Below are 26372 nucleotides of genomic sequence, written 5' to 3'. Positions count from 1 at the left end.
GCGTGGCTGCACCTCGACACTTTCTTCAGCGAGTACTGCACCCTTTGCCTTCATCCATCAACGTCATTCCAGCCATGGAGGAGCTACAGTCAAGACATCGCAAGGAACAGCGCGATCTCCAATCACGAATTACCCAGAAGAAAAAGGGCGCCACCAAGAAGACCCGGAAAGGCGTCAACGACGAATGCGCGAGACTAGAAGCGGAGCTCAAGGAGCGGCAAGAGCGGGAGATAGCAGAGCTCGAAGGCACCGCTACTGATGGCCCTACTACCGAAGAGCCCTTCGAGCCCGATGCATCTGTAGAGCAGAATGACGGCCTCGCAGCTGCAACGCAGAATCTCTCGTTATCGTCCAACTCCGAGACCCCGCCCGCCAGCGATGGCACCGCAACACCAGACACACAAGACCAAGGACCCAAGCGCAAAGGGAATCGTCAAAAAGCACGCCTGGCACGTCGTGCTGCGGAACAAGAAGCAATTGCGGCAGAAGCGGCGGCAGAGGCACAGTCCATGCCCGACTTGCGGAAGAAGGAGCGCGAATCATTACTTCAACAATTTGCAAGTCGTGGCCTGAAGGAGCAAATCATTCGCGCAGATGGTCACTGTCTATACAGTGCGATAGCGGATCAAATGGCCAGCCAAGGTCTCGACTTGAAGCCACGGATACAGCCTGCAGTGATCGACCAGAACGCCGAAGGAGACAAGAAACAAGAGGGCTTCAAGGTTGTGAGGGCGGCCGCTGCCGACTGGATTTCTGGGCACGCTGACGACTTTGTCCCATTCCTCGAGGAGCCGCTGGACTCGTACGTTGTCAAGGTTCGCGACACTGGCGAGTGGGGCGGCCACATGGAGCTTATTGCTCTGGCGAGGACTTACGGCGTCAACATCAAGATCCTCCATGCCGACGGAAGAGTTGACACCATTGAACCTGGTGACGAAGGCAATGCAGGTGGAGAGCAGAAGGAACTCTGGTTGGCATACTACAAGCACGGCTTCGGCTTGGGAGAGCACTATAACTCGCTCAGGAAAGTTGCCTAAGATGCCCAAGGCCGCGTACGCTATGTGGACAAGACCTACACCGCCTGGCGAGCGTCGTACTCCTCCTTTGTTGGATGCCGCCAGACGCTGACCATGTCCGTACCTTTTCCAATCTCGTGGGTGTTTGGGGGTGCGTAGTGCACAACACGGATAAGCCCTTCGCCGTTCATTGGGACGTATTCCAAAGAGCCTCTCTGCTGCTTCTCCTCGAAAATGTGTCCGTCTTCTTGATACCTCAGTTCCTCCCCTGGACGGCTGAGGTGCTGCTCGTACACCTTGGACGGCAGGCCAAACGGAGGACCGCCGGTAGTCGGAGGCTTGTAGGTTGGAAATTCGACACACACGAGAGCGGCCCGAGAATCTTGGGACAGGAGCCGTGACATTTGCAGTGCCCATTTGGGGCGGAGGTCTGGTGGCAGCGCAGACAGAAACTGCCCAATTCATCAGCCAAATGACCGGCTTCAAATTTCGGGACTGAACGAAACCACGTACGGTATAATCATAGATTATGTCAAATACACCTGGACCCTTGACACCTATCTGCTGGAGCCAGTCGTCTTTGAAGAAGTCACCGCATACAAAGTTTGCAGTACCTCTGCCCCATTTCTCACTCATCGTCTCGTATCCGTCTTTGAAACCACGGCTTTCTGCTTCCTTGCTCCATTGTTTCGCTGCTTCAACAGCCGCAGGGCTGATCTCCAAACCCCACGCTTCATACCCAGCAGCAGCCAGCAATTGTACGTCGTATCCCTTTCCACATCCCGGAACTAGCGCGCGACGCCGACGTCCAGTTTCTCCATCCACCGGATCCGGAAGCAACGGAGTAGCTTCTGACGGAACACAATGAGAAGGGAGACTGTTGGCGAGCAAGTCGCGCAGAGCGGGGTTAGGAGAGCCCTTGTCCCAAGGCAAGAACGACCCCTCGCACCACAGCTCGTCCCATTTGACGCCTTGGTCCTTGGATGCGGTCGAGCCAAAGTGCGACAGAAGGCGGGCGCGGGCGTCGGTAGGACGGTCGGCACTGGAAGCGTCGGTCATGGGTGCGAGATTCCTATCAAGATGGCTCTGCCTCGGGGTGGTGCTGTGTCTTGAAGCCGCGACGTCGTTGGCGAATGGCGGGTGGAGAAGTCGTGTGGTGAGGAGGTATGACGGCAGCTGGGCGCCATGGATGGAACAGATGATGCCGAAGGGCCGATATCGCAAACCGCCGCAACTCGCGACGAGGTCATGTTGTGGCGGTGGCTCCTGTGGCTGCGGCTCTGAGAGTCACAGCACACCCTCGCGTCCTGCAAAAAAACCAACGTGTCTGACCCACATTCTTTCGGAGTCCGTTGTTCTGCCACTTGCCTCGGCATTTCAAATTGACCCCGTCCAACTGCCGAAGAATGGTCCTGCAATGGAAAATTGTTGGCCTGGCGCGAGTCCAAGTCGGCTAGGAACGCTACTTGCACCACCATTTTGGCGGCTCCCAAAATCCCAGGAGTGATCATGAAAGCTAGGAACGGGAGCAAGGACTGGGGGGTCAGCAACAATGATAAAGAAAAGTGCTTAGCCGTGCTTACTTACCAGGTATTTTCTCCGCCACTTTTGCATGCGGACTGCGGGTAATCGGCACTCTTCTCACTCTTCTCATCTTTGATTCGATCACGCCTCACCATGCACCGTCCTGCGGCCTACCGCAAGTGGCGCGGATCGTCCCCAACCATGGGAAATATACCTGGTGATGCCTGGCCTTTGCGGCCTTATACTATCGCTGCTCCCCTCTTCCTTGCCTACTCTCCTGGCCTGCGCTTAGGACCACTCAATTTTTGCTTCTTTTGTGTCCGGAAGCAAAGAAAAGAGCTTGGGAAGAGACAACAGACGGAATTGGACCACTTCTGTCTTGGACAATACCTTGGCCTCCCAGAGAGAATCAGCTGAATGATTGCTCCCAGTTTGCACCAATCGACCGCAACTATACACTCCGATGCTTGAGGTTCCGTAGACTGGAGTCCAATTGCTGAAAGTACGAGACCGCATACAATGCCCGACCACGAGAAGGAGCCCACGTTGGAGTCGTCGACTACAGGAAAGGAAGACCGCGACCTCGAAGCCGCAGAGGAGCAACCCCGGCCAGCATCAAGCAGCTCGTCCATATCAGATAAACACGACGATTCCCCTCCAGACGTGCAGCGATCAACGACTCGGTCCTCCGCAGTGTCTCGGTCCCCCACTCTGATTCCCCGCAAAGAACGACGAGGACTTTTAGCAAACCTGGCCCTCATTCCAGAAGTCACGGACCCGTACGAGTACAGCCGGAAAATCAAATGGACCATCACCGCCGTGGTTGCATTTACAGGAGCGGCGGCTCCGATGGGATCTTCTATCCTCCTACCCGCACTGAGTGACGTGACCAAGGACCTCAACACCACGTCTACAATTGCAAACATGAGCGTGTCGTTTTACATGCTGGCCATGTCGATATTTCCGCTGTGGTGGAGCTCCTTTTCCGAGACTTTGGGAAGGCGCAACATCTATCTCATCTCCTTCACCTTTTATCTAATCTTCCAAGTCCTCTCGGCAGTGTCGACCAATATCTCCATGCTCATTGTCATGCGAGTTTTTTCAGGAGGAGCATCGGCCAGCGTCCAGGCTGTCGGTGGTGGCACTATCGCAGACGTGTGGGAGGTGAAGGAGCGAGGGCGCGGCATGGGATTTTTCTACCTGGGCCCGCTGATGGGTCCTCTTGTTGCTCCCATCGTAGGAGGTGCTTTGGCTCAGGGTCTGGGCTGGCGAAGCACACAATACTTTCTGTTGATCTACGGAGGTGTTGTATGGCTGACTATTTGCTTTCTCTTGCCCGAGACACTGCATCGGAGGAAACCAATTGCAAAGGCGGACTCGGTTGATCCTCTGGCAGGAGCAAACACGACCGAGGAGATTGAGGCGTCAGTCGGAGGCATGGAAAAGCCCTCACTGTCCGAGCCAGCCAAACCAACTTTGCAAAGAATCTCGACCCACCAGAGCGCCAAAAAGGCCAAAAACTATCTAGCGACGCTACGTCGCTGGTTCATCGACCCATTGGAGATTATTCTGTACCTCCAATTCCCTGCCATCTTCCTCGTCGTCAGCTACGCCACCATGGCCTTTGCCAGTCTGTACGTGCTCAACATTTCGGTCGAATCGACGTTCAAGGGAGCGCCGTACCACTTTTCAACCATCATTGTTGGACTGCTCTACATTCCCAACTCGCTGGGATACATGTTCACGAGCATCTTCGGCGGCAAGTGGATCGACTACATCATGCACCGCGAAGCGCGGCGCAAGAACCGGGTCGATCCGGACACGGGCAAGCTGCACTTCCTCCCCGAGGACCGGATGCGCGAGAACGCGTGGCTGGGCTGCGTGCTGTTCCCCGGCGCGCTCGTGTGGTACGGCTGGACGGCGCAAAACGGCGTCTTCTGGTTCGTGCCCATGCTGGCAAACTTCTTCTTTGGCATCGGCAGCATGCTCATCTTCTCCATGGTCACGACCATGCTGACCGAGTTCATGCCCAAGAAGGCGAGCAATGGCATTGCGCTCAACAACTTTGTGCGCAACATCTTCAGCTGCGTCGGCAGCGTCGTCGCGCAGCCGCTCATGGATGCCATTGGTGATGGCTGGCTGTTTACTGGTCTTGCCGTCATTTCTGTTGTGTGGGGTACCCTGTGTATTTGGGCAATGGCCAAGTATGGCGAGGTTTGGAGGAAGCGTATGGATGGGCACAAGATGTTTGCATAGGAGCATTTGGGATTTTGTGCGTTTTGGAAGAGCATTTTGAGCAAGCATGGCATTTGGATGGCATCAGCATGGGATGAGATTGATAGATGGAATACCTATAGACTGTGATTTTGGAATACCATGTTGTTTACACATAGATCAAAATACAACGTTGGCAAGTTGCGAATGAGATAGCATTGTATATGTACTCCCTATTTGGGAACAATGGTCTGGGTGCTAGGATCGGCCCGCGGGCGTTGCACTTCCTTTGCGGCGCGCGACACGGCGGGCGTTTTCCCGACTTCTCCACGAAAGCTATGACAACGTCAACTCGACCAATGCACCCGTCCTCCGCCGAACAATGTCGCCATGATCACTGCTCTGCGTAGTCACGCTCCGCAAGCGTCCTACATACAACATACCAGACGCCTAGCCTCGCCGTCGACCTTGCGCCGCTATCACCGCTTCACTCCAAAATCCGCCGTTGCTCGCCGGCCCTACTCGACCGAAAATGACCACGCGTCAGCGCTCGACAGTGCACCCGATGCTTCCACCGATGTACAATCCGATTCGCAAGGGTTCGCGGTAATACGGGGAGGGTTCGGGGACGAGGGTGAGGACCCAGAGGAAGATGCTAGAGAGGAAGCTCGCAAGGAAAAAGCTCGCAAGAGAAAACGTAAACCCATCCCGAAACCAAGCCAATGGGAAAGGTTGCGGTATTTTGAGCCCGAAAAGCACGAACAATTGGTGACAGAGAAAGAAGATGTGCACAGAGTGAGCTTTGATTTGCCAGCGGACACCGGGAATGTCCAGGATGCAAACATCGACCCGCCAGCAGACTCGTTGCAGCGCACCTCTTCGGAAGACCTCGTCGCTCTTTGTACATATACGGTATGGAGCCGTCAAGAGTGGGGATACCTCTCCCGAGGATTCGAGTTCGTCGACTTTCGCGCCGCGCGTTCCTTCATCATCGAGGCCATGCAATTGAAAGACGAGCTCGGGGCGCACATGCATCTATCCAACTTCGGCAGATATGTCTACGTGCGGATTGGAACTTCTGGTGAATGGTGCGAATCGAGCGAAAAACCTAAGGCTTGGAGCATTGGTGACGGGGACATCGACCTGGCCTGGGCTTTGACAAAGGCGGCAAAAAAGTACATGGGGAAATGGCAGATTGATGCGGCGGCGAAACCTGCTAACGACCTCGGATATTCAGACTCGTGGGAAAGGACAACTCGACTTGTGGTGCCTTCGACTGGAAGATATAATCAGGTGTTGGACCTGAGCAGAACACCAAGGAAATGGCTGACAATGGAGTATCGGCAGCTGTCGGAACTCAAGATCTCAGCCACCGAGATCGTCACCGCATTGGTCAACCAGATTGCAGACGACCTGGTGCAGCCACACATAGGAGAGGAAAACATGGCATTTCCAGTGTGGGGCATAACAGACCATACGCTCGCTGTGAGCCAGACCGAGTTCTTTTGCACTTCTGCTGCCAGCATAACCAAGCCAGGCGGAGGTGCATTACAGTGCCGAGAGACGGTCATCCTGCACCGCAACTTCAACCTGGAGCAGTTCAATTCCATGCTGAAGAAGCAGGGATGGAGCCTGAAAGAAGTGAAAGATGGCTGGCTTGTCAATTCACTGGTGACCTCCGTGACGGTCCACTGGCGACATTGCACCAAGTACCCGAACAGATCTAAAAGGTTGTTGAATATTTCTAGCGACACTGTTTATCTCAAGAATTGGGGACCTTATTTGACCAATGAACTGCAACCCTCGGTCCGCCGAGTCCTCGCCCGCGAAAACCAGGAGCATAACGAACACATCAGCGCACTGCCAGACATTTTCAGCAGAGAAGCTTTGGAGAAGTACGAAGAGGCTATTGCCAGCGAAAACGAGCCTGAGTCGAATCCGGACCATCATAAAGTCTCGGGTGAATTCAGCGGCCTTGTGAGCATGCTTCGGGAGAGATTTGACGAGCAGCCGGATGAGAAAGAGTTACAGGATCCGCTTGGGAGAGATCCACGCGACATGCTTGTTCGCAGTGTGATCCAAGATGAGGAAAATCGCCTTTGGAGGCGTCAATATCTCAAATTAAGGGCTGTCGTCAATGAAAGACGCCTTGTCCAAAAACCTCGGACAAAGAACGGAAACACAGGCGTCGTGAGCAAGGAGTTGATCAATCTGCTGTCCAAAGTCAGTTCTCGGGGCGGCGGGCCAGGTGACTGGAGATCACGCTACTATGAATTGCGGCGGTCGGCAAGCTCCCTTGGCTTCATTAACAGTCCAAAAACTGGCGAATCCATGGAATCTGGACCTAGACTGCAGAGGAAAATGCCTGGGGCGATCCACTGGACGCCGAATACAAGCTGGCAAAACCTCGCGCACCACCGTGAGCCTCTTACCGCCCCGTTCACCGTGTTCTACCACTGGTTACCGGGCGAAAAATTCAATCCTAATTCATTGACGGTCGAGGACAACCGGAAGCAGGCCTGGCGGCCACGGAACTTCAAAGAATATGTGACGAAACAAGAGCGCGAGGAGATGTATCAGGACGGGCCGTCCACTGTTAGTGCGCCGTCCAGCCTCATCACCGGCGTCCGCCGCCTTTCCCCGGGCTCTCAACCGTTGAGAGTGGATGAGACCAACAAGGCGCAACGCGTGGAACTCGAGGACTTGGGGGTCACGTACTTGCACTGGCTTCCTGGCCTTAGCTTCCCCGTCGACAAGAATGGCGAAATCCGCACTTCAATGAAAGCAGAAGGGTGGGATAAGGAGCTGGAGAAGCGCCGAGAGGAGCTGATGGACGGAGGGCCTCCAATCCAAAGATATAATCATGACAAGCTGAGCATCCGCATGATCGGACATGATTTGGACGAGCATACATTCCGCAAAAAATATCATGAGGACATGACCAAACAAACAGCGATGGACCTTGAAGAAAAGAACATGGTGCAGAAGCAGAGAGTACTCCGCGAGATGGTGCGGGAGCAGAGGAGGTTGGATCGGAAGAAATTTCACATGGGGCTGCACGGGGGAGAATTACGCAAGATGGTGCGGGAGCAGAAGAGGCTGGACCGGGAGAAATCCAAGTCGGCGTCCAAAGGGGACCACGACGCACAGCCCAGCGACGCAGACACGGCGTCGCAAGACGAGCCTGTCGGACTGCAGCAGGAGGAGCAGCAAGAGACGGAAGAGGAGCGCCGCCGTCGCGCATGGGAGAAGAGCGTGCAGCAACTGCAAGTCCTTGCCGAGGGCGTTGTCAACGCCGCTGCGAGAGAACCTGCCGCTGAAGGCGCGACAAGTGGAACTGCTTACCGAGCACGCCCACAGACAGACGAGGATCGCCAACTCAAAGACGAGCTACTGAACGCTTTCCGCTCGCGCGAGCGCCGCATGGATCAAGACGACCTGCCTGGGAGCAGCGAGCTTTCTGGCCGCGAGCCCGAGGAGCGCGAGATGAAGTCGGAGACTCGTTCGCAACCGCAGGCATCTGGTGACGTGTCTGCGAGCGCGGAGGCAGCACCATCGTCGGGGGGGCCGTCGGCGAGCGCTGGTGCCGAGACGCAGTCGACGAGCGCTGCGGACGCAGCCCTCGAGTTGGGAGAGTCTTCGAAGAGCTCTGTTGCAGACCTGGACTCAGAAGGCGGCGGGATGCTCAACGACGCGGATGCGGAGAAGCTCCTGCAGGAGGTGGGGATCAGTGTGGAGAAGAATTCGGGTGAGCATGGCGAAAAAGGTGCGAGTAAACAGACTGACGGTGGGACTGGAGAGGTTGAGAAGAAGGATGGCGAGCATGGCGAAAAAGAAGAAACGAGTCCAAAGAAAGAGGAGGAGACAAAAAAGGATAAGGAGAAGGAAGATACGAAGCCGAAGAAGAGTTGGTGGTGGTGGTGATAGAGGGGCATTAGGGGATTATATCTGTAAATATGTGTAATTGGGTAGGAAAGAGGTAAGGAGACGAGGAAAATGAAATGCGGACGCTTGTATCAAAAGATTAGACTCGACTTCTCCACATGGTTGGATTTCTTTTGGTTCATTATCGCGCTTGATAGCTCAAGGCATGTTGACACTTGACAGCTCCAGATTCCTTCCCAGATCTCAAACGGCCTATTGCCTCTTTGCCCGGTACACATTCTGTCGGATTCAGACTACATACGTTGATCGTTCATTAGGCCCACATGTTACGATCAACACGATCAGCTGGTAGTAACTCAGCTTTTCATATTCCGCGACCAGATTCCAAAACCTGAGGCTACTTTGCCGCCCAGACGGCTTCCGGTAGTTGGCCTGGCCAAGTAAGCCCCTTTTTCGACGACTCAACTGGAGAGAGCTTTTCTGACGTCAGCTCTAGACTTTAAGATTCCAATGAACTGCACGAAAAGGGATGTGCTGTACTTCTTGCTCACAGGCTATCACTTAAAGCAGTTGCAAGACGGCTTTATTAACGAGAGGCTGCAAGGAGTATTACCAAATCTAGTCCTTGGACTAAATCAAACTAATCGTCTCCAAATCCACTTCAACCTCTTCAATCTCTCCATTCATATAGCCAGGAATATTTGCCGGACCGATAACTATATATCTCTTATTACCCTCAAGATCTAGCTCATTCTCTCTCAAAACCATGGGCACCCCAACACCTGCTATTAACGCGATCCGGTCTCCTTGGTCAATCCTAGTGGGGCCGGTTCCCACATACCCATCTCTAGTGGCAAAGACGGTGCGTCCAACCGACAAAATTTGGTCGACATATTTTCGCATTAAAGACACGACAAGCAACCCATCGTCGTCATTTTCAACTTGTCTGCGAAATGCCTGGCGGTGCTCCTCATCATTATCAGGGGAAGATTCCAAGATGCGCGGATCTGTGATCCTTAGGACACGGTACGCCTTGTCGAACGAGCTCATTCCCTCCAATCCTGTGACTGTGCTCCAGTAAAAATCGTTGGCGTCTCGGCGCGCGTAGAGGATCCGGGATGCGAGCCTGAAGAGGGCGTCCCAGAGAGCATCTTTGTTGGCGAATTCGACATTTGCCCCAGCTTTTCCTCTTGGTTCCACGAACTCGTCATCCTGTATCGGTTGGTTTACCCGCTCGTTTTCGGTTGCGGTGGGGTTATCCGGCTCATTGCTCCCATCGTAGGCCAAGCTGATTGAATTGGTGGTCTGGTCCCGCACCTCTTGCTCTGCTTTACCGTCATTACTTACGACAGCGAACTTTCCGGAACTGAAAGCAATCGTATCTACACAGACGCCTGATACCTCAAGCACGTTTCCTTCAACCTTCACGACTGGTGTCCACCGCCAAGTGGGGTCTAGGCCGTTTCTACCGTAAAGCCGGTCCTGATCGAAGAACACATGGTCTTTTGCCTCGTTCCAGTCTGGCACCCATGAGGGTGCATCAGAGAATTTTGGTGTTGCGCCAGCATCCATGATGAGGTTGACCATTTTCGCGTTCCATCGCACCAAGTTTGTTAGAAGGTCCTGATAGACGCGCCCACGACTTTTTGTGTAGTCTGGTCTGCTGAGTGTGATGTTGAGACGGCTAAGTACACCATGCACGGCATACGAGCGATCGAGTGGATTTGTAACGTCGCGGTTTCGTATTGCATGTATAATGCCGCTCAGGTAGATAGTCTTCGCGTCTAGCGAGCTTCTCATGATGCCGAACCGGATACTTGTGCCGACTCTTTTTTCCCAGCCGTCTGCAATCCTGTCAAACCACCAGGTGTACCAAAGTGGAAATACACCAAAGACGATCATGTAAATAGAACCCAGAAGGGGATTAAAGGACCACAGGCCGGCACCTTCGAGGACCGGCACCATGAACACGCATGTAAGGGTTAGTACAAAGATAGTTTGATGCAGGGTATACAGCATTATGTTTACCCAATATTTTCCGAAGAACTGATCGAATGCTTTCTGCTGGTATGCGGTTAAGCTAGTTCCCTTAGGCAGCTTCTTTCGGATAGGCTCATTCACATTGTTCCAATGAGTTGGGCGGTTGATATACATCCATATCGTGACGAGATTTTCATACTGAGCCGAGACGTTCCAAGGAACGTGTGAGCCGAAACGATGGTGGATTCGCTCGATGGCACCCATCAGTCGCCTGTGGCTGATGGTGATGTCATCGTACACGAGAACGAGACTCTCGGAAAGTATGAACTCTTGGAATGTCCACACTCTTTGGAACCAGGTTTGACCGAAGAAAGCATCCATGTCAACGGCGCTGAAGCCCTCGGAGAAGCCACAGATCTTTCGAAACTTTGCTGGTCACGAAAGACTAGTCAGTATCTCCATCGGACGCAGGGGGGATTTTACTCACCTATACTTTCATCAAAAGCACTGGGCGAATCGTGCTCGAGCGTTTTCTTTCCAAGGAACGATATCCATCGGACCGGTCGAAATAGAGCAGACAAGAAAATTGTGGTCGCAATCGCCCACCCCAGTCTCAGCTTTCCTCGCTTGGACCCATCAGAGAACCATGCGATTTCATCCGTCAAGCAGCGTTTGCCCTGTTCATTCAAACAGCTTATCGCGCGGTGCACTCGTATATCCCCTGATCCCATCCACACATATGTGCATTTAGCCCAGCTGTAGATTTCCTCCATCAGTTGGACTTGTCGCGACCTCTCTTCAATGTCCTGCTGGTTGATGCAAATGGCGTCGACCCATATCGTTATGGCGCCAAACTTATTTCGAAGTGCCGTCAGCGCCTTGCGACAATTTGGTGTAATTTTCAGGCGGCAGCTCCCATCAATGGTTATGTAGTCCACGTTCATGTCTGGCGAATCCGTTCCCCAGACGTACGAAAGGGCTGTGAACTGTGGACTCGTAGCAAGCGAGACGACGCGAAGTTTTGCTGCGAGAGGTGCTTCTTTGCTGCGACCGACTATGTATCTTCTGGGTGCCGCATCGAGATCAAGAACACGGATAGAGCGACTTTCATCGATTGGTAGAGCGTGAATTGTGTATAGTTGCGCACGAGTGAGCGGATGGCGGCCAACGGGTGGATCTGGGTCGAATACTGCACTCGAACCGTCGTATGTTCCTTCATCCAAATGTGCCAGGTCGATGAGCAGATCGCCTTCGCTGCTACGCGCCGAAGGTCCATTCTGGGTCGAGACATATTGACGGAGCAGCCTCGCCATGTTGACGACGCTGCGAGAAGTTGAGTCTGCTGTTCTGGTAACGCTACACGCCCAAATCCCCGACTTTGCTCGTGCAAATCAAAAAGTCTGTCGCTTTTGAGCAAGGTTGAGATGTCGGGTGAAGATAAAGCAACGCCGAATTGGGGGCTGAAGTGGGACCCAATCATTTTTTCAACTCTCCACACTCTCTGCCCAACGTGGCTCTAAGTGCCGATGTCTCTACTGCTTCATACGTACCCGATCATTGGCCAAAGATTGGTCATTCTCCAGAAGACTGCATTCAGTCACCACCCTTTCCTATTTTGGAAGTCACCGGCCGCTTACTTTTCTCGTGGCGAAACTCTTCACCATTAAAGGCCGAGCCCGCTGTTGCAGGGACTGCAAAGATTTATTGACTAGGCTGAATCTGATAGCCTGATTGCATACTGCGTCGCGCTTCGCCAGTGCTCATCTGCAGGTCAAGTACTTGCATCGATAACAAGGCTGTGAGACTCAGCCTTGGAGATGTGTTGGTCATCTTTCAGCCTCAACACTTATCTTCCATTCCCTTTTGAATATAGAGTTCCTGGACTCTTTAATAACACATCTAGCACAACACCCAGCAGACCACTCCCCAGCACCCCACCTTCTACTATGTCAACAAGACTATCCACACACGTACACTTTCCTCTCGGTTGAAAAATTCCCAAGCTACTCAAAACACTTGAGCTGTGCTACTTAGAGCGTATCTATGAACTACACACTGACATATTCCTATGTATTTATATAGTTGCAATGCCCACATCCAGTATACATGTACCCAGCCAGCGCGCCCACTAGCAATCCAACCGGCCATCCACAGCCACCCTACCCCGCCACATATGCAAAACACACACTGCTCACTTCAGTTCAAAGTCGAGACCACCACCCACCACCCACCACCAATAACATCAAACGTAATCAAATCGAATCGAGTCGAGTCGAATAGAGTCAAGCAAGACCTGCGTGTGTGCGTAATGCACAATACAAGACGTCGTCTTTGCCTACCTACTTACTGTAGAGCGCATTCAAGTACCTTGAATAATCAAGGCTCAAAGACTGCATGTACGTTGGCTATTCAAACTACAAGTTCAAGCTCGTACAAGGTGGCATAGAGGGACATGGATGGCTGCCTGGCGTGTATGGAGCTTTTGAGAGCCTCCCATCATGCCCTGCCAACCTGCTCAGCTACCTACCTGCCTAAATATCTGCCTGGGAATTGGCGCCTCCACTGCAGTCCACCGTCGCGGCCCTACCATGTCAGAAAAAGTGACGGCGTGCTCAAGGAGCCATCATAATCAAACCCACAAAACCCGCAACGACGCAATCATAATCCGCTAATTTCGCTATCCAAATATGCACCTATGTACCCTCATGCAAGACAAAACACATCTACCCGTCTGACCCATCCATCCAGCACCACAAAAACGTACAGTACAAACGACGACTTTCGTAGGGAAAAACGGTCATCAAGAAACAGGGAGAAAACTTTTAGCTTAGAGAAAAAGTGCCCGTCCTGTGTACCTAGGGTAGGCACGCAGCAGCAGTCGTGTCGGCAGAGTCTACCTCGTCCACTACTACAAGTAAACAAAAGCGCCAACCATGACACCCGCCAGACCGACGCCCATCTTCCTGACCTCGTTGGCCGGCTTGGCCGCTCCCGTCTTGGTGGCGCTGCTGGCCGCGGTGCCCGTCTTGGTGCCCGTGCCGCCGGCCGTGATGCTCGAGCGGACGGCCGCGTCGAACGTCTGGCCGAGCGTGGGGAGCGCTACCGCGCCGTTGACTTCCCACACGTCCGACGTGAAGCCCGGGCATTCGGGGGCCGAGAGGGACGGCGTGTATGCGGATTTCTTGACGCCGGTGGGAGTGAGGGTTGCCCACTGGCTCTTCAGGTTGGAGAAGTCGGGGGAGACGGGCGTGGGCTTGCCGGAGCGCGGGTAGCCGTCCTGGGGAGCCCCTGAGGCTGTAGCGTCGACTTTTGCGCCGTAAGAGACGAGACCATACTAATTTTCGTTAGTAAGAGCATCGTAAATTGCACAGATTCACTTGCATCATTGGCTTCTTCAATCCACTCATAGATTATAGCACCGGACCAGGTGTCAATCATTTCGTCAGAGAAGATAGCGGCTTGGTCGCCAAAGGTGCGGGGCTTAACGGTGTTGCAACCAGTCTCGCTGAAGAAGATGGGAATGTCGTAAGACGAGGCATTGGTTTGTAGCTGACTGTAGCCACTGGTCGTGTAGCTGCTGTCGCCGCACCACTCGTAGGCGTTGAGGGAGAAGAAGTCGAGGTTCTCGGAGCTGTTGGACGAGCAGGCCATGTAGTTTTGCAGCATGGGACGCAGGGTGGAAATGTCGGCAGCCGAGTATCCAACGGGAATGTCGCGGTAGTTCTTCTCTGTTTGTCTGTTAGTAGCTGGACCATGAGATTTCTGGGTTGGTGGTCAGGGGCCGAATGCTTTCCATCTCCTGCAATTTTCCTTGGCCACAGCCAGCTTTCCGAGGCGACTAGGAAAACATTGGAACAGGTGACGCCCTGTATTGCCCAAATGAGATTCAAAAATACTTACGGTCACGGTACGCCTTGACGTCCCTCGCAGCAGCCTTGACATACGGAGCCGCAACCGAACCATTGCCCGTCGTCAAGACCTCGTTTCCAACAAAGAAGCCGGCCGTGTTGTCGTAGTTCTGGAACTCATCCATGACGGCCTCGTAGGCGTCGAGCTGGGTCTTGTTCCAGTGGGGCGAGTTCTGGTCAATGGCGGTGTTGAATGTCTCGAGGTCGACGAAGAGGTAGATGCCATTGTCGGCAAAGGTGCTCATGCAGTCCTTGTGGTCGCCACTCGCGTCGACATGGTAGACGCGGATGGCGTTGGCGCCGCTGGGGGTTTGTTAGGTGGTTGCGTGGGCTGGACATGGAGTAATTGGATAACACACAGTTCGGACATCAACTCGGCGTCGAGCTTGCACTGAGTAGCATTGAGCAATGGGTCCTCGGGGAGCAGTTCTTTGAATCATTAGAATAGGTTGGCTCTTGGGGCACTGGATACATACGGTATGCAACTCCTAAGCAAGTCAAACGTCAGCCTCCTTCGAATCTCTTCAAGCCCACCACACACCGAAACTCACCCTTGATGAAGAATTGATCGCCATCGCTCGTAAAGAACTTGTTTCCCTTGATTCCAATGGTAGCAATGGCATCGACAGCAGTAGCCGCAGCAGCTGCCACAGCAGCAGCGTAAAAGGACGAGCGCATGACTCTAAGTTTTGCGGGGGAGATTGGCAATTCCGTGCGGAGGATGGACAAGCGGTGGTGGTCGACGCGCGGCCTGGAGGTGGGACCAGAGACAACAGCAGAGGGCAAGCGATTGATTTGTTTTTTTGGAGGAAAAACGAACGAAGGGTGCCGGCGACAAAGCAAGCCAGCAACGACGACGACGCTACTCTGAACGAGCGAGGAGGGTGAAGAGTTGAGAGGAAAGAGAGGCGGGGGAAAGGAAGAAAGAGAGGGAGTGGAGCCGTGGCCGTCTGGCGCGCGGATTTTAATCAAGGTAGTCGCACGAGGAGCGAGGCTTCATGGTAGGGGGGCACGGTACCGGGGAGGAGCCGGGCACAAGATAGTATCCTCCCACTTCTTGATGCGGTTAGATCCCGTCTGCCTCAACGCTCCGGAAATCAAGGTTGCGGCGGCGGCGGCGGCCCGCTCTTGGTGGTCGACGGCAGGACTAGTGACACGTCAGGACTCAGCATGGAGACATGTTGTTGGCATGGTGACCCCTTGTCATCATCATTGCTCTCCCCCGTTTGCCCCCTGTCCTGCAAGGAATTGTTTACATGCTCGTCTTCAACAACAATGGCACCATGGTCTACTTGTTGGATGGCCGGCGAAGCGACAAGTCCCCAGTGACTCTCAATCCTCGACAGGCGCTTCTTCTCAGCCGTGGTACACCTATCATAACCAGTACCTCTGCAGCCGAAGTTTCGTCTTGTTTCGCAGACTGCCAACCGTTGCCCAGACCTGTCAAACCTGAAACCTTGCGCAAATCCTCTTCCTCACAGCATCACAAATGCATGCACCCGCCCGTAGGGAGTCCCTTCATGCACCTGCCCGCCAGCCAGAAGCAGAAACATATCATCATGGTACATGTACCTCCGGCTAGGTGGTCTAGGGATCGCAATTGCTCCGTCCTTTTCGACTCGAAACTTGTAGTAACTACCCTGTATGAGTAACAACCGGCTACACGCCGTCCTTGGTCCAACTAAACATGCAACTCGATGAGGAACAAAAACAAAAATCAATCATGTCGAATGGTATCGCTCGCTCGCCCGTACTGCCTGCGCCCATCCGTCCGTCCATCTACTCAAGTCCAGAGAGGGCAACCAAACACCATTACAGAAAGCAAAGCACAAACCCAACACCACCACACCAACTCGCCTCTCCCCACCTACTTTGTCTCCTCTCCCCTGCGACTACTCGCACCCCTTTCCAACCCCTCCGCCCGACTGCGTCTACCCGCCGCACTACTCGCACCCGCACTGCTGCTGCCGCCGACCGTCTTCTTGCGGCGCGTCGACGCGTAGACGTCGTTGAAGTTCATGACCATGGCCAGCCAGCGCATGTCGGTGTCGGGCTGGGTCAGCAGGTCGCCCAGCAGCAGGCTGACCTTGACCTTGAAGTCGCGGCCCAGCAAGCTGAGCCGGTTGCGCAGGCCCGTTAGGATGTCGTCGTCTTCGACGCCCGCACCGCCGCCAGCACCGGCACCCGGTACGTTGGATAGCAGCGGCGCCGCCGAAAAGCCTGCGTCCCCGCCGTCGCTGTTGGTCCCGCTGCGGCTGCGCGTCACGGGCGAGTCAAAGGCCCCCGAGTCGCGATCAGAGAGGCCCCATTTGCCCGCCGCCGTGCGCGTCTCAATCTTGGCCGCACGCTCCTGGCGGCGCGCAAACTCGGCCGTCGAAAACGAGTACAGCCCGTCGACGGCGTCCTTGTAGCGGAGCATAATCTTGAGCAGCTCGTGCAGCTGGCCGGTAAAGTCCAAGCGATCCGACCCCAGCAGGCCCTTGCGCGTAATGTTTGTGAGGTACTCTGCGTGCGCCTGGATCAGGTCGTCGAGCGTGGCTTCCGGCTGCCGCATCTTCTTTTGCAGCGTGTTCCACGACGACTCGATGACCTCGAACAGAATGTAGTACTGCAGCTGGTTGACAAAGTGAATCATCTCGGCCACGGCACACCGTGCCTTTTTCCAGTCGGCTCCTACGCGATCTTCGACTGCGCCCAGGAACTGCCGTGCCGCCGTCATGCAGCGTCGCCACGTGCTGCCCAGCGCAAATTCGACGCGCTTGACGCGCCACAGGAAATTAAACACCTTGAGGTATTGCTTGCTCCCAAAAGGCGTTACAATGACATCGACCGGCGCGTCAATCTTGTACTCGAGCGTAAAAACGTCCCAGCCAATCTCGCCGTGGCTGAGCTCCAGCATGCGCGAGTCGAGCCTGCGCAAGACCTCTGGAGAATCGTATTGGGCATTCGAGTTGCGCACGGCGTGCTCGAGCTGCGCCGTCAACGTATGCCGGTACTGGGTATTGGCCGGTTGGTCCAGATTCGACGACAGTGATTCCATGAGAACGGCAATAAAGTCGCCAGCCCCCAGCAAAATGTACTTTTTCAGCGCCTGGAGATGCTCAAAAAGCTTAAACTTGTTGGCCATGAGGTGAATCAGTCTTGCCATGGTCGTCTTGTAGGCCTCGCCAATGTTGCGTTCCAAAGCTGCCGTGTCGCCGTAGCGGAGCTCTCGCGACGCGTCCTTGGAGTAGCTCTCAACCCAAGCCGCGTCCCCGCATCCATAGCGGATAAAGTTGAGCGTCTTGCCAATCAAAAAGACCTTGTTTGCGAACTCGGATGATACAATCGTAGGAGTCATCTTCTCGTTCAGCTTGTACTTGTCTTCCCACACGCTCGTCGCGGCGCCTTTGCCCGCGTTTTCGTCGTTGGGGTCTTCGTATTGTTCCGACACGAAAAACTCTTGATAGGGATCCGAGAGCTCGCCGTCGTAAATCCATTGTCGTAGCATGTCGTAAAAGGGTCGTGTAACGTGAGCAAGCAGCCGTTCTGCAAAAGCGCCAACAAATGGGTCTCCATGTGACAGAGAAAATGAATGAATGAGGGAAATCAGCTCGCCACCTTTTTTGCCTGTGACTTGTTAGCATCAAATCATGTCCGCCTCCTTGACGACCTACCTTTTGACTCCTCCACGATTAGACTCATTAGACGCAGCCCCATTGTGGCCTCCCGCGTCCATATCACGCATCGCTTCAATGTCACGCCCGCTTTACCAATTCCTTGTCGAGGCTGCGAGTCATCCAACATCGACAGCGCCCGCCGTATTTGGCCTTCAAGCGTAGCCACCAGGCCCAAGTACGCCCGCAGCTCGATGCCCAAGGCCGAACGGAGACTTTGTCCAACCAAGCCACCTTCAGACGAATCTACAAACTCCGACAGGTTGCGGTACAACAGAGACGGCTCTGCCAGCGTGTGCAAAAGACTGACCAGCGGCGCCGGCAGCGAGGCGGGGATCTTGAGCGTCGACGAACCCGCAAAGACGAGGTTAGAGGACGAGAGACCCTGTAGCGTAAAGGGCAGGTCGCGCAACAGCGCCGGTTCCGAGGGTTCGTAGGACGTCAGGGACGTGTACTTCTTCTCCCCGCCCTTGTCTGCCGCCGCCTCTTCCTCCTTCCTCTGCAGGCTGGTCCTCTTGCGATCAATCGCCGCCGACTTGGACCGCTCATGTCCCTTTTGCTTCTCTGCCGGTTTTGGACGCTCCGGGGCCGACGCCCTGTTTGGTTTCGACTCCTCGGCAGGAGGCAGGCGCTGGAGCCCCTCGCTCGCAAAGGCTTCGTTGAATGTAGGATTATCGGCGAGCTGCCGTTCGCGGAATCTCGCGGGCGAGAGGGGGTTCTCGGGGGCGGTGAGGGACTGGTAGGCGGCCTCGTTTCGGACAGGAGACCTGGGAGGGGAGCGGAGGTCGTGGAGGGCGGCGGGCATGTCCGAGTCGGACAGGCGGTAGAGAAAGTAGAGCATGGCCCATTTTTGGTTGAGGACGGGCTGCGTCAAGAGTCTGGAGTACAGGTTCGCAAAGTGGAGCGGCTTCTCTGGAGAGCTGCTCTCGCGCACGACTAGACGGGTCAGCGTCGTCCAAGTCGTTGCGCCAGCCGGCACTCACGCTTCTTCTTGATGAGGTCTGCGGCATGATTGACGTCTGAAGCTATGCTAGGCTCGCCTGAGCTGTACGATGGTTAGCAGAGCCCGGGCGCGAGGTGTTTTGTTCTTGCCTGCCTATGGCATCCAGGGCGTAGTTGAAGGTGTCGTCGAGGCGCTGGTCGGCGACATCATCATCCTCATCGGGATACTGGGGTAGCAGATGCTCGAGGAGTTTTAGTAGCGCGTGCTCGACGCGTTCTTCTGTGGTCTGAGGCATTGGTGTGGGGCTCTGTCATTGCTGCCGGGCGCTCACACCTGGTTGTCGCGTTGAGCAGACGCGATGTTTAGCTGCTGCCACTGCGGGGACCGCCGATTTTCTCCGACCAGGTCCGAGCGTCGTCCGCCTTGCAGAGGCAGCACCGATTTTTGAATTCTGATCCAGCACAAATTTTTGTTTGTACTCTTTGAGATGAAGTAGCAGTAAATGACTATCCTGCAAGTCATAAAATGAGGTCTTTTTTTTGTGTTTAGGAACTGGTAGTGTTCGTCGAGTAGATTCAAGCAGAGCTTCCACTTTCGGTTAGTCTTGCTCAAACCAGCCAATCACGATGCATTTGTACACCATTTCCCAAACTTGTTCATTGATATATTTTTCTGCTTGTTGGAGGCCATCCACTTTAGCTGATTGAAAAGATCCAGGAAACAACATGTCCCGTAAACAGGCATTGTCGTTGACATGTTGCCAAAGCCCAATCAAACCTGGGAGGTGACTGGTGCAGTCAAATTGCCTCTGAATGTCTACTTAAACTCACTCCCGTCTTCATCTTTTACTTTGCTATCATTCGGGCTTTTCACTTCTCCACCGTCCACGCGTCTCACAGCCATCATGCCGAAACGCCGACGTCTCGGCTCAGAAGGCGAAGGCTGCGATCAGCCTTTGTCGACGTCGGCAACACTCGAGCCAATCGACGAGAACGACCTCGAATCCTTGCGCGAATTCAGCCTCTCCCAACTGCTTGAACGCATCCAAGATCTACAGAAGCGCATCCGGGACCTAGAGAAGATAATCGAGCTCAAAGACGAGGACCTGAAGCGCAAAGACGTTAAAGACGCGCGCATCCAGTCCAACCTCGACGACCTCCTAGGGCCGGCAACTGGCCCTGTGGCCAAGTACACAACGCAGAGAAAGCACCTGCAGCCGTCCGACTTCGACTACCTCCTGGGGGGCCCTTTGCCCGAGATCACGATGCAGAAAAAGGGTCGGCAGCAGACCAAGGACTACAATATCCAGGGTCTGGGCACCGGCCCTGTATCCAAGACCACGACGCAGAAAAGGTACCAGCAGCAGCCTGACGACTACGACGATTGGTGCTCATGGCTCATTGGTGCACCTGATGCACTCGAAAATGTTCCCAAGAGTCTTGAAGAGGAGGCGCAGCAGTGGAGTCGCAAACAGTCGAAGCGCGTGGTGACGGCAGAACCCCCAAAGAAACCGCAAAAGCTCCAGGACCAAACATCCCGCATCGTCGGCCTCGAGTCAGAGCTCAGCCGCCTGCGCGCGGCGACGACCGAGGCTTCCAAGCAGAAGGACGAGCAAATTCAAGAACAGACATCCCGCATCCGCGACCTAGAGTCGGAGCTCGGCCGCCTGCGCGACGCAATGGCCGGCATGGGACAAATGACCCACGGCGCGCTGGTGCACCGTCGGGGACAACAAGAGTGAGTGAGTCTCTACCACGCCAGGGAGAAGGTATTGCCTCTGTGGCATTGTACGAAAGTCGAAATCATTGGAAAGATGGGGAATTGTGGAGGCTGGGAGGGCAGTGAAGGAAGATGGCTTGTCAGGGGCGACAGTCGTCACATGTACTGTGGAAAGATTGAAGATTGGTGATGGAAGAAAAACAGAGACTTGTTCATAAACAGCCAGCCAGTGCGGCTGAGAGGTATCTAGGTGCGTGAGAGCCATATGTAGCGTCAAAGGAAAAAGGAAAAGAAAAAACATGCAGGTAGGCAGAGGGCGCCGCACGCATGCAAGCGGCTCTAAGCAAAAGGGAATCTGGACTTCCTCTTCCTCTTCTTCATCTTCTCCAAATCAACGACCACACCCCCCAGCTTTAAACAAACCGCGTCCCGGGGCCAGCTGGGCACCACGACTACACACTCACTCAACCCATCTTGACACCACCGACATCCTCACTCTTCCCCACATCCTCAAAGCGGCCCTCCCTCCTCTTCTCGCCGACATTGCTACTGGCACCATCCACGGGAACACCTGGACGCTTATGGCCCGCGCCGGCGGTGCTGCTGCCGCGGCGGGCGCCGCCGCCGTGGGCCGCCGCCTCCTCGGTGTCGTCGTACGAGATGAGCAGTTCGCCGTTCTTGCCGTAGCGGCGCGGCTCGTTGCGCGCCACGCTGACGACGTTGAAGATGGAGGTGGTCTTGTGGAAGATGGTGTCCATCTCCTCGAGCGACCGGTACGCCGTCTCGGGGTAGAAGAAGTAGGTTACGGGGACGATGGCGGCGTTGCTGTTGTGGGGTGTTAGTTTTGGGAGGGGATGGCCAAGGGGGGAACCGAGGACGACTCACATGACGGCGAAGATGATGTACGTCTGGTAGCCGATGGAGGAGAAGGCGACGGGCGTGACCATGACGACCATGAAGTTGAAGATCCAATTGGCCGAGGTGGCGAGGGCGTTTGCGGGGGCGCGGATGCGCAGGGGGACGATTTCGGCGGGGTACCTATTTCGCAAACATCAGTCTCCTCCTCTCCACCAGCAAGACACAAACATCAAAACAGTAAAACACTTACAACCACGTCATTCCGAGCCAGCCGACGGCGAAGAAGCTGTTGAAGACGAACAAAAACGCCGCGGCGACGATGCCGGCGGCCGTGTTCCGCTCGGCGGCCGTCTTGCCCTCGTTGATTGAGTTTGCAATCGCCAGCACGGCCATGGACAGCGACATGCCGACGGCGCCGAACAGCATCAGCGAGCGCCGGCCGACCTTTTCGATCAGGAACACGGGGATCCAGGACGCGATGAAGTACTCGGTGCCGTTGCAGGCGGCGAGGATGCGCGAGATGAAGGGGGACAGGCCGACGTAGTTTTCGTAAATGTTTGCGGCGTAGTATCTGGACAGGGGGGTTTAGCCATTGGAAGGGGGTGTAAAGATTGGACAACGTACGTGATGAGGTTGATTCCGCTGATTTGCTGGAACATTTGGTTCACGTAAGCCAGAACGGTGCGGTGGAAGTGGCGGTCCTTGGTGCAAGTAAAGAGGTCGCGGAAGCTGCCCTGTGCCATCTCCATAACCGTGTCCTTGATGGCGAGGAACTCGTTCTCGATGTACGGGTCATCACTTCGCGGCGTGTCAGCAACCCTCTTCCGCACATGTGCGAAATAATCAACTTACGGCTCCCTCTCATTCAGTGCGCAAAGCACCTGAATGGCCTCCTCTTCCTTGCCCTTGAGAATCAACCAACGCGGAGACTCTGGGAGACCGAGAATGAAGCAGAGAATGATCAATGCAAAGAAGATTTGGAAAGCGATTGGGAACCTCCAGGCAACGGAGCTGGGTTCGAGGTAGGAGAAACCAAAGTCGAGCTATGATTCAGTTAGTAAAATCAACACACAAGTTTCAAAATAGTACCCACCCAGTAGGAAATGCAAATGCCGCCAGTGATGAGGGCGCCTTCAATCATGACGAGCTGGCCGCGGCGATGCGATTTGGACGTCTCAGACTGCCACGTGGGGACCGTCGACGTATTCAGGCCGTTTCCGATGCCGGTGATGATGCGGCCAACAATGAAGTGTCCGAGCGAGAACGCAGACGTCTGGAGCGCCGCGCCCACGACCATGATTGCCGAGCCGGTGAAGATGGTCCAGCGTCTGCCGAGCATGTTTCCGAGCCAGATGCAGATGACGGCGCCCACGAAACATCCCAGGTTGTACGAAGCCACCGAAATGCCTGTGTCTCGCTGTTAGATTTTGTCCCATTGACGGATTTGGATTGAGACTGTTGCGTGCCTTGGATTGTTGAAAGATGGTTCTTTTCCGCGTCCGTCGTGCCCGAATTGACGTCTATCTCTGGAAAAACTTTGAGAAAGGAGCCCAGGGTCAAAAGACCTCCCATGACACCTGCAACAGACGATTAGAGAAAAAATCCCGAATATGGCTCGCGCGCGCGGTAGCTAACCCTGATCATAACCGAAAAGCCTGTCGCCCCAAGTCAGTCTTTGTTCAATTGCTTCGTACATTAAGCCTACTCACAAGAAATCAAGACCGGCAATGAAGCCAATGGCAACATTGAGCTTCGTGCCCCTTAGGCCAAAGTAGGTGGAGCGCTTCATGATGGGTAAGGTGAGGCAAAACGGCAAATTTCTCTCATGTGCTTTTCTTTGACCATATATATCAAGAAAAGTTGGAGAGGGGGCGGCCGCAGCTGACGCATCTAGTCCGGCCGCACAATGGGACCGGGGGGGTCATCTATATTATATGCGGCAGATGGAGGCTGTCAGCCATAACGACCGGGGTTGGTTCTTTGGGCGGTAGACAGTCCATTCAAAGGTTTGGGGCAGAATGCCGTGGGCAGTTTAGCGCGTCCGGGGGTGGCTCAAGGTACCGCGTGCGTCGAGTGACGTCGCGACGCCGTTATTGGACGTTGAAGCGGACAGCCAACAGGGAACCGAGCTGTGGAAATGGATCCCCCCGGGGGGCACCACACTGGGGCAGACTGGGGCTCTCCATCCTCTCAGTGTCCGATTGCGCTTAGGGCGGACCTGAGCGTGCCTCGGGTTGCCTGTTTTGGAACTGCCGGCGTGTCTCTCGTGACACAACCGTCTTTGGCCGCCGGGCCCTTGTCGTCCTCCTTCTTGGCCACCATCGACAATCTTCGGCGTCGCTGTCAGCCTTACTCGCCCTGCTTACTGCCGGAGTGCCGGTATCGCGTCGGGAGGGCTTGCGGCTCCAGAACGTCGCAGAGAACACCCCTCCCCTCCTCCACAGCACCCTGACGAGAGAATTTTTTTTTCCGGGGAAGCTTAACAAGAAAACGGCATCCCGTCTGGGGAAACCCTTTTCTCCACACAGCCGCCTGGCTGGCGTTCCAAGAAAGAAAACCACGAACGACTTTTTCCCTTTCTTCGCCAGCCCGCCAGCCAGCCCGCTAGCTGCCAAGCGCACAGTCTTCTTTCTGCAAACGCCAATCGGACGATGACTCGTGCCCAGAGGTCTGCCCTGCTCAGTCGCATGCGCATTCTTCGGGGAACGCTTCGTCTTGGGCCAGACTGTGCTCTCAATCCCCACTGTTTCCTCCAGTTGCGGAGCGGCAGGACTTTGGAATGAGAGCATGATGCTGGGGGGGAGGGGCTCTGGGGTTAGCGGAGAGAGCCAAAATACACGCCACCAAGTTGCGACGTCGCCCCACAAAATCAGCGTGAGGGAGGGACGACTGCTAAACTGGGGTTGACGGCGAAGGAGGTGCGGTTTCGCGGCGGTGCCGGTCAAAAGGCCGCCGGCGGCCTTAACGCGTCGTCCCTCGTTCCGCTCTCCGCTCTTTTTTCTTGGGGTTTTGCGGAGGGACTGCTGGGGTTAGGTACGGACGGAGGAGCATGCATGGCATGGACCCCTCCCTCCTCCAGTCGTTCTCCTCCACTCACAACAACAAGACCCCAGATGGAGGAGGCGCTTAACGGGACCCGCCTCGTTCGTCATAGCCGCGGGCGACGGCTGCTGATTCAAGACGAGCCCTCCGGGCTGGGCCAGTGCTCCGCATTGGGCTGCTGTAAACGCCCACCCGTGCCATGCTCTCAAAGTCGTAGATCGCAGCGCGCTATTGGGCCAAACAAGTCCCGTCTGCTCGTTGTGCCGAAAGACCCGATCCCGATGCCGTTGTACGACATACATGCTGGCTTCCGCCGAAAGCTGTGTGGCACGAGAAAAGGAGACAGAGAAAGTCCAGAGCAGCAGCAGCAGCGGCACATGTAAAATGCACGTACATACGAGAAGCAGCAGGGTCTGTTCGGGTGCAAACAGTGGGCCACCGTGTGCTGTGGCGTCGATTGCATCTCGTCGTCGACTGTCGTCCGATTGCTCGTCGCCAATATACCTCGTCGCGGCACAGAGCCAATCCCACCATGCGGGTCATCAGTGGCGAACATCGAGACTTTTGTTGTTGATGGAACAGGAGGGGACGTCTGCTTTTTGCCCCATGCATGCTCCAGGCTCCCCTCCATCTCCTCCATCTTCTCCACGCTGACGCCAGACCAGTAGTGACCACTGACCAACAACTCCCCGCACCCCTGGCCACTCCAGTCTTCTCCACGTTTGGGCGAGTAATGATGACGGGTTGCCGAGTAGTCTCGCGGAATCAATCCTTGCAGGATTTTTTTGCGCTCTCGTTGCACAGCGCCGGTCACGACACCCTCCACCGGCTGGCATCCGCCACCGCAGCCGACCAACAACAACGCTGCCACCAGCCCGACAACCAGCGGCTTTGCCATCCGAAAAGACCGACCTACCGGCTTCTCCGCTTTCTCTCGCGCTGAAACGCCACTGGAACAAACAAGCCCATCATCATTCTTATTTTCCCCAGTTTTTGGACGCCCTGGGGGCGGCGGCCGCGCGCGCGAGCGCCTCGGCTTTGCCTCATTGGGAAGTTCCGGGCACCATCTGATCCTCGTCCGTCGTCATCTGGACCTGTCCAGTGTTTGTTTACACATCTCATCTCAGCAGCAGAGCAGGGCAGGAATGGGGAGAAGGTAGCTGAAGGCGGCCATGATATCATGCATCCGATTTGTGGGATCGGATTGCGGAGTCGCTCGATTGATGCGCATGTAATGTTGCATTTGGATGGCCCAGAGATGGTCGCTGGTCGCCCTCCAGCAACCAGAGTCCCAGGCTCAGATCATGCAAGCAGTGTTGATCGTTCAACTGCCGAAGGGTTTGTGTCTTGCGCTGTGCGCCTCTCGGAGTACCGCGGTCCTGTCACCTTGCCCTCACACTGTTGAGAGATCGGCGAGTGCCAAGTTAGCCACAGAAGACACCTGATCAAAGGACGTACGTACCTTGAGCACCAACCACCAGACTCGACTGTCGACGAAGATTGCAGACGCCATCACGGAGCTGAAGGGAGTCAGTAGGTCAAAAGTCACGTACACGGCCATTGCAGAAGCACTCGTTTTGTGAACTTCTGCGTTGTATTGCTAGCTACCGGAAGCTCCAGAAGTTCA

General features: G+C 55.0%; 10 protein-coding genes across 10 annotated transcripts; 5 read left to right on the top strand and 5 right to left on the bottom strand.

Moving 5' to 3' along the window:
* The first annotated feature begins 30 nt into the window (after positions 1-30).
* Positions 31-1054, top strand: BKA78DRAFT_156900 (uncharacterized protein). Its single transcript, XM_066883035.1, has one exon. The coding sequence runs from the start codon at positions 75-77 to the stop codon at positions 1035-1037; it is 963 nt and encodes a 320-aa protein (XP_066743786.1). The 5' UTR covers positions 31-74; the 3' UTR covers positions 1038-1054.
* An 18-nt stretch (positions 1055-1072) lies between these two features.
* BKA78DRAFT_353939 (S-adenosyl-L-methionine-dependent methyltransferase) lies at positions 1073-2075 on the bottom strand (the record flags this gene model as incomplete). The annotated part of the gene is made up of 2 exons (XM_066891637.1): positions 1073-1468; positions 1530-2075. The coding sequence occupies 2 exons, from the start codon at positions 2073-2075 to the stop codon at positions 1073-1075; spliced, it is 942 nt and encodes a 313-aa protein (XP_066743785.1).
* A 719-nt stretch (positions 2076-2794) lies between these two features.
* On the top strand, positions 2795-4971 carry BKA78DRAFT_317630 (major facilitator superfamily domain-containing protein). Its single transcript, XM_066888733.1, has one exon. The coding sequence runs from the start codon at positions 3060-3062 to the stop codon at positions 4794-4796; it is 1737 nt and encodes a 578-aa protein (XP_066743784.1). The 5' UTR covers positions 2795-3059; the 3' UTR covers positions 4797-4971.
* A 123-nt stretch (positions 4972-5094) lies between these two features.
* BKA78DRAFT_344690 (uncharacterized protein) lies at positions 5095-8678 on the top strand (the record flags this gene model as incomplete). Its single annotated transcript, XM_066890467.1, has 1 exon — positions 5095-8678. Exon 1 carries the CDS (start codon positions 5145-5147, stop codon positions 8676-8678), a length of 3534 nt encoding a protein of 1177 aa, XP_066743783.1. The 5' UTR covers positions 5095-5144.
* Positions 8679-9269: 591 nt separating this feature from the next.
* On the bottom strand, positions 9270-12062 carry BKA78DRAFT_344689 (heterokaryon incompatibility protein-domain-containing protein; the record flags this gene model as incomplete). Its single annotated transcript, XM_066890466.1, has 2 exons — positions 11107-12062; positions 9270-11050 (listed from the first exon to the last, which is right to left on the bottom strand). Exons 1-2 carry the CDS (start codon positions 11930-11932, stop codon positions 9270-9272), a joined length of 2607 nt encoding a protein of 868 aa, XP_066743782.1. The 5' UTR covers positions 11933-12062.
* Positions 12063-13296: 1234 nt separating this feature from the next.
* On the bottom strand, positions 13297-15364 carry BKA78DRAFT_156856 (Glucanosyltransferase-domain-containing protein). Its single transcript, XM_066883034.1, has 6 exons — positions 15079-15364; positions 15004-15015; positions 14887-14956; positions 14520-14830; positions 14001-14347; positions 13297-13953 (listed from the first exon to the last, which is right to left on the bottom strand). The coding sequence occupies exons 1-6, from the start codon at positions 15203-15205 to the stop codon at positions 13528-13530; spliced, it is 1293 nt and encodes a 430-aa protein (XP_066743781.1). The 5' UTR covers positions 15206-15364; the 3' UTR covers positions 13297-13527.
* Positions 15365-16013: 649 nt separating this feature from the next.
* On the bottom strand, positions 16014-19455 carry BKA78DRAFT_284296 (Spc98 family-domain-containing protein). The gene is made up of 4 exons (XM_066885686.1): positions 19276-19455; positions 19167-19228; positions 18184-19119; positions 16014-18136 (listed from the first exon to the last, which is right to left on the bottom strand). The coding sequence occupies exons 1-4, from the start codon at positions 19419-19421 to the stop codon at positions 16395-16397; spliced, it is 2886 nt and encodes a 961-aa protein (XP_066743780.1). The 5' UTR covers positions 19422-19455; the 3' UTR covers positions 16014-16394.
* A 575-nt stretch (positions 19456-20030) lies between these two features.
* On the top strand, positions 20031-20867 carry BKA78DRAFT_353933 (uncharacterized protein; the record flags this gene model as incomplete). Its single annotated transcript, XM_066891636.1, has 1 exon — positions 20031-20867. The coding sequence occupies one exon, from the start codon at positions 20031-20033 to the stop codon at positions 20865-20867; it is 837 nt and encodes a 278-aa protein (XP_066743779.1).
* A 609-nt stretch (positions 20868-21476) lies between these two features.
* Positions 21477-23434, bottom strand: BKA78DRAFT_317623 (general substrate transporter). Its single transcript, XM_066888731.1, has 6 exons — positions 23170-23434; positions 22797-23110; positions 22556-22746; positions 22328-22501; positions 21954-22274; positions 21477-21883 (listed from the first exon to the last, which is right to left on the bottom strand). Exons 1-6 carry the CDS (start codon positions 23273-23275, stop codon positions 21727-21729), a joined length of 1263 nt encoding a protein of 420 aa, XP_066743778.1. The 5' UTR covers positions 23276-23434; the 3' UTR covers positions 21477-21726.
* Positions 23435-25292: 1858 nt separating this feature from the next.
* Positions 25293-25819, top strand: BKA78DRAFT_317613 (uncharacterized protein). The gene has a single exon (XM_066888730.1). The coding sequence runs from the start codon at positions 25356-25358 to the stop codon at positions 25686-25688; it is 333 nt and encodes a 110-aa protein (XP_066743777.1). The 5' UTR covers positions 25293-25355; the 3' UTR covers positions 25689-25819.
* Positions 25820-26372: the final 553 nt, after the last annotated feature.

This window comes from Phyllosticta capitalensis, assembly GCF_038381095.1.
Source record: "Phyllosticta capitalensis strain CBS 128856 chromosome Unknown BKA78scaffold_6, whole genome shotgun sequence".
NCBI classification, from domain to species: domain Eukaryota; kingdom Fungi; phylum Ascomycota; class Dothideomycetes; order Botryosphaeriales; family Phyllostictaceae; genus Phyllosticta; species Phyllosticta capitalensis.
The sequence above is the reverse complement of the archived record's forward strand: the minus strand, read 5'-3'. Positions and strand labels throughout refer to the sequence as shown.

Excerpts from the sequence above, each read along its gene's own strand:
- BKA78DRAFT_284296 (XM_066885686.1), bottom strand. The coding sequence starts at position 19,421 with ATGCCTCAGACCACAGAAGAACGCGTCGAGCACGCGCTACTAAAACTC. Across the intron at positions 19,120-19,166 it reads AGACCTCATCAAGAAGAAGC|TCGTGCGCGAGAGCAGCTCT; the intron begins GTGAGTGCCGGC and ends TGACCCGTCTAG. Across the intron at positions 18,137-18,183 it reads AATCGTGGAGGAGTCAAAAG|GCAAAAAAGGTGGCGAGCTG; the intron begins GTAGGTCGTCAA and ends AACAAGTCACAG.
- BKA78DRAFT_317613 (XM_066888730.1), top strand. The coding sequence starts at position 25,356 with ATGCTCCAGGCTCCCCTCCATCTCCTCCATCTTCTCCACGCTGACGCC.
- BKA78DRAFT_156856 (XM_066883034.1), bottom strand. The coding sequence starts at position 15,205 with ATGCGCTCGTCCTTTTACGCTGCTGCTGTGGCAGCTGCTGCGGCTACT. Across the intron at positions 14,348-14,519 it reads CGTCAAGGCGTACCGTGACC|AGAAGAACTACCGCGACATT; the intron begins GTAAGTATTTTT and ends ACAGACAAACAG. Across the intron at positions 13,954-14,000 it reads GGATTGAAGAAGCCAATGAT|TATGGTCTCGTCTCTTACGG; the intron begins GCAAGTGAATCT and ends AACGAAAATTAG.
- BKA78DRAFT_317623 (XM_066888731.1), bottom strand. The coding sequence starts at position 23,275 with ATGGGAGGTCTTTTGACCCTGGGCTCCTTTCTCAAAGTTTTTCCAGAG. Across the intron at positions 23,111-23,169 it reads CCATCTTTCAACAATCCAAG|GCATTTCGGTGGCTTCGTAC; the intron begins GCACGCAACAGT and ends AGCGAGACACAG. Across the intron at positions 22,747-22,796 it reads GCATTTGCATTTCCTACTGG|CTCGACTTTGGTTTCTCCTA; the intron begins GTGGGTACTATT and ends ACTGAATCATAG.
- BKA78DRAFT_156900 (XM_066883035.1), top strand. The coding sequence starts at position 75 with ATGGAGGAGCTACAGTCAAGACATCGCAAGGAACAGCGCGATCTCCAA.
- BKA78DRAFT_317630 (XM_066888733.1), top strand. The coding sequence starts at position 3,060 with ATGCCCGACCACGAGAAGGAGCCCACGTTGGAGTCGTCGACTACAGGA.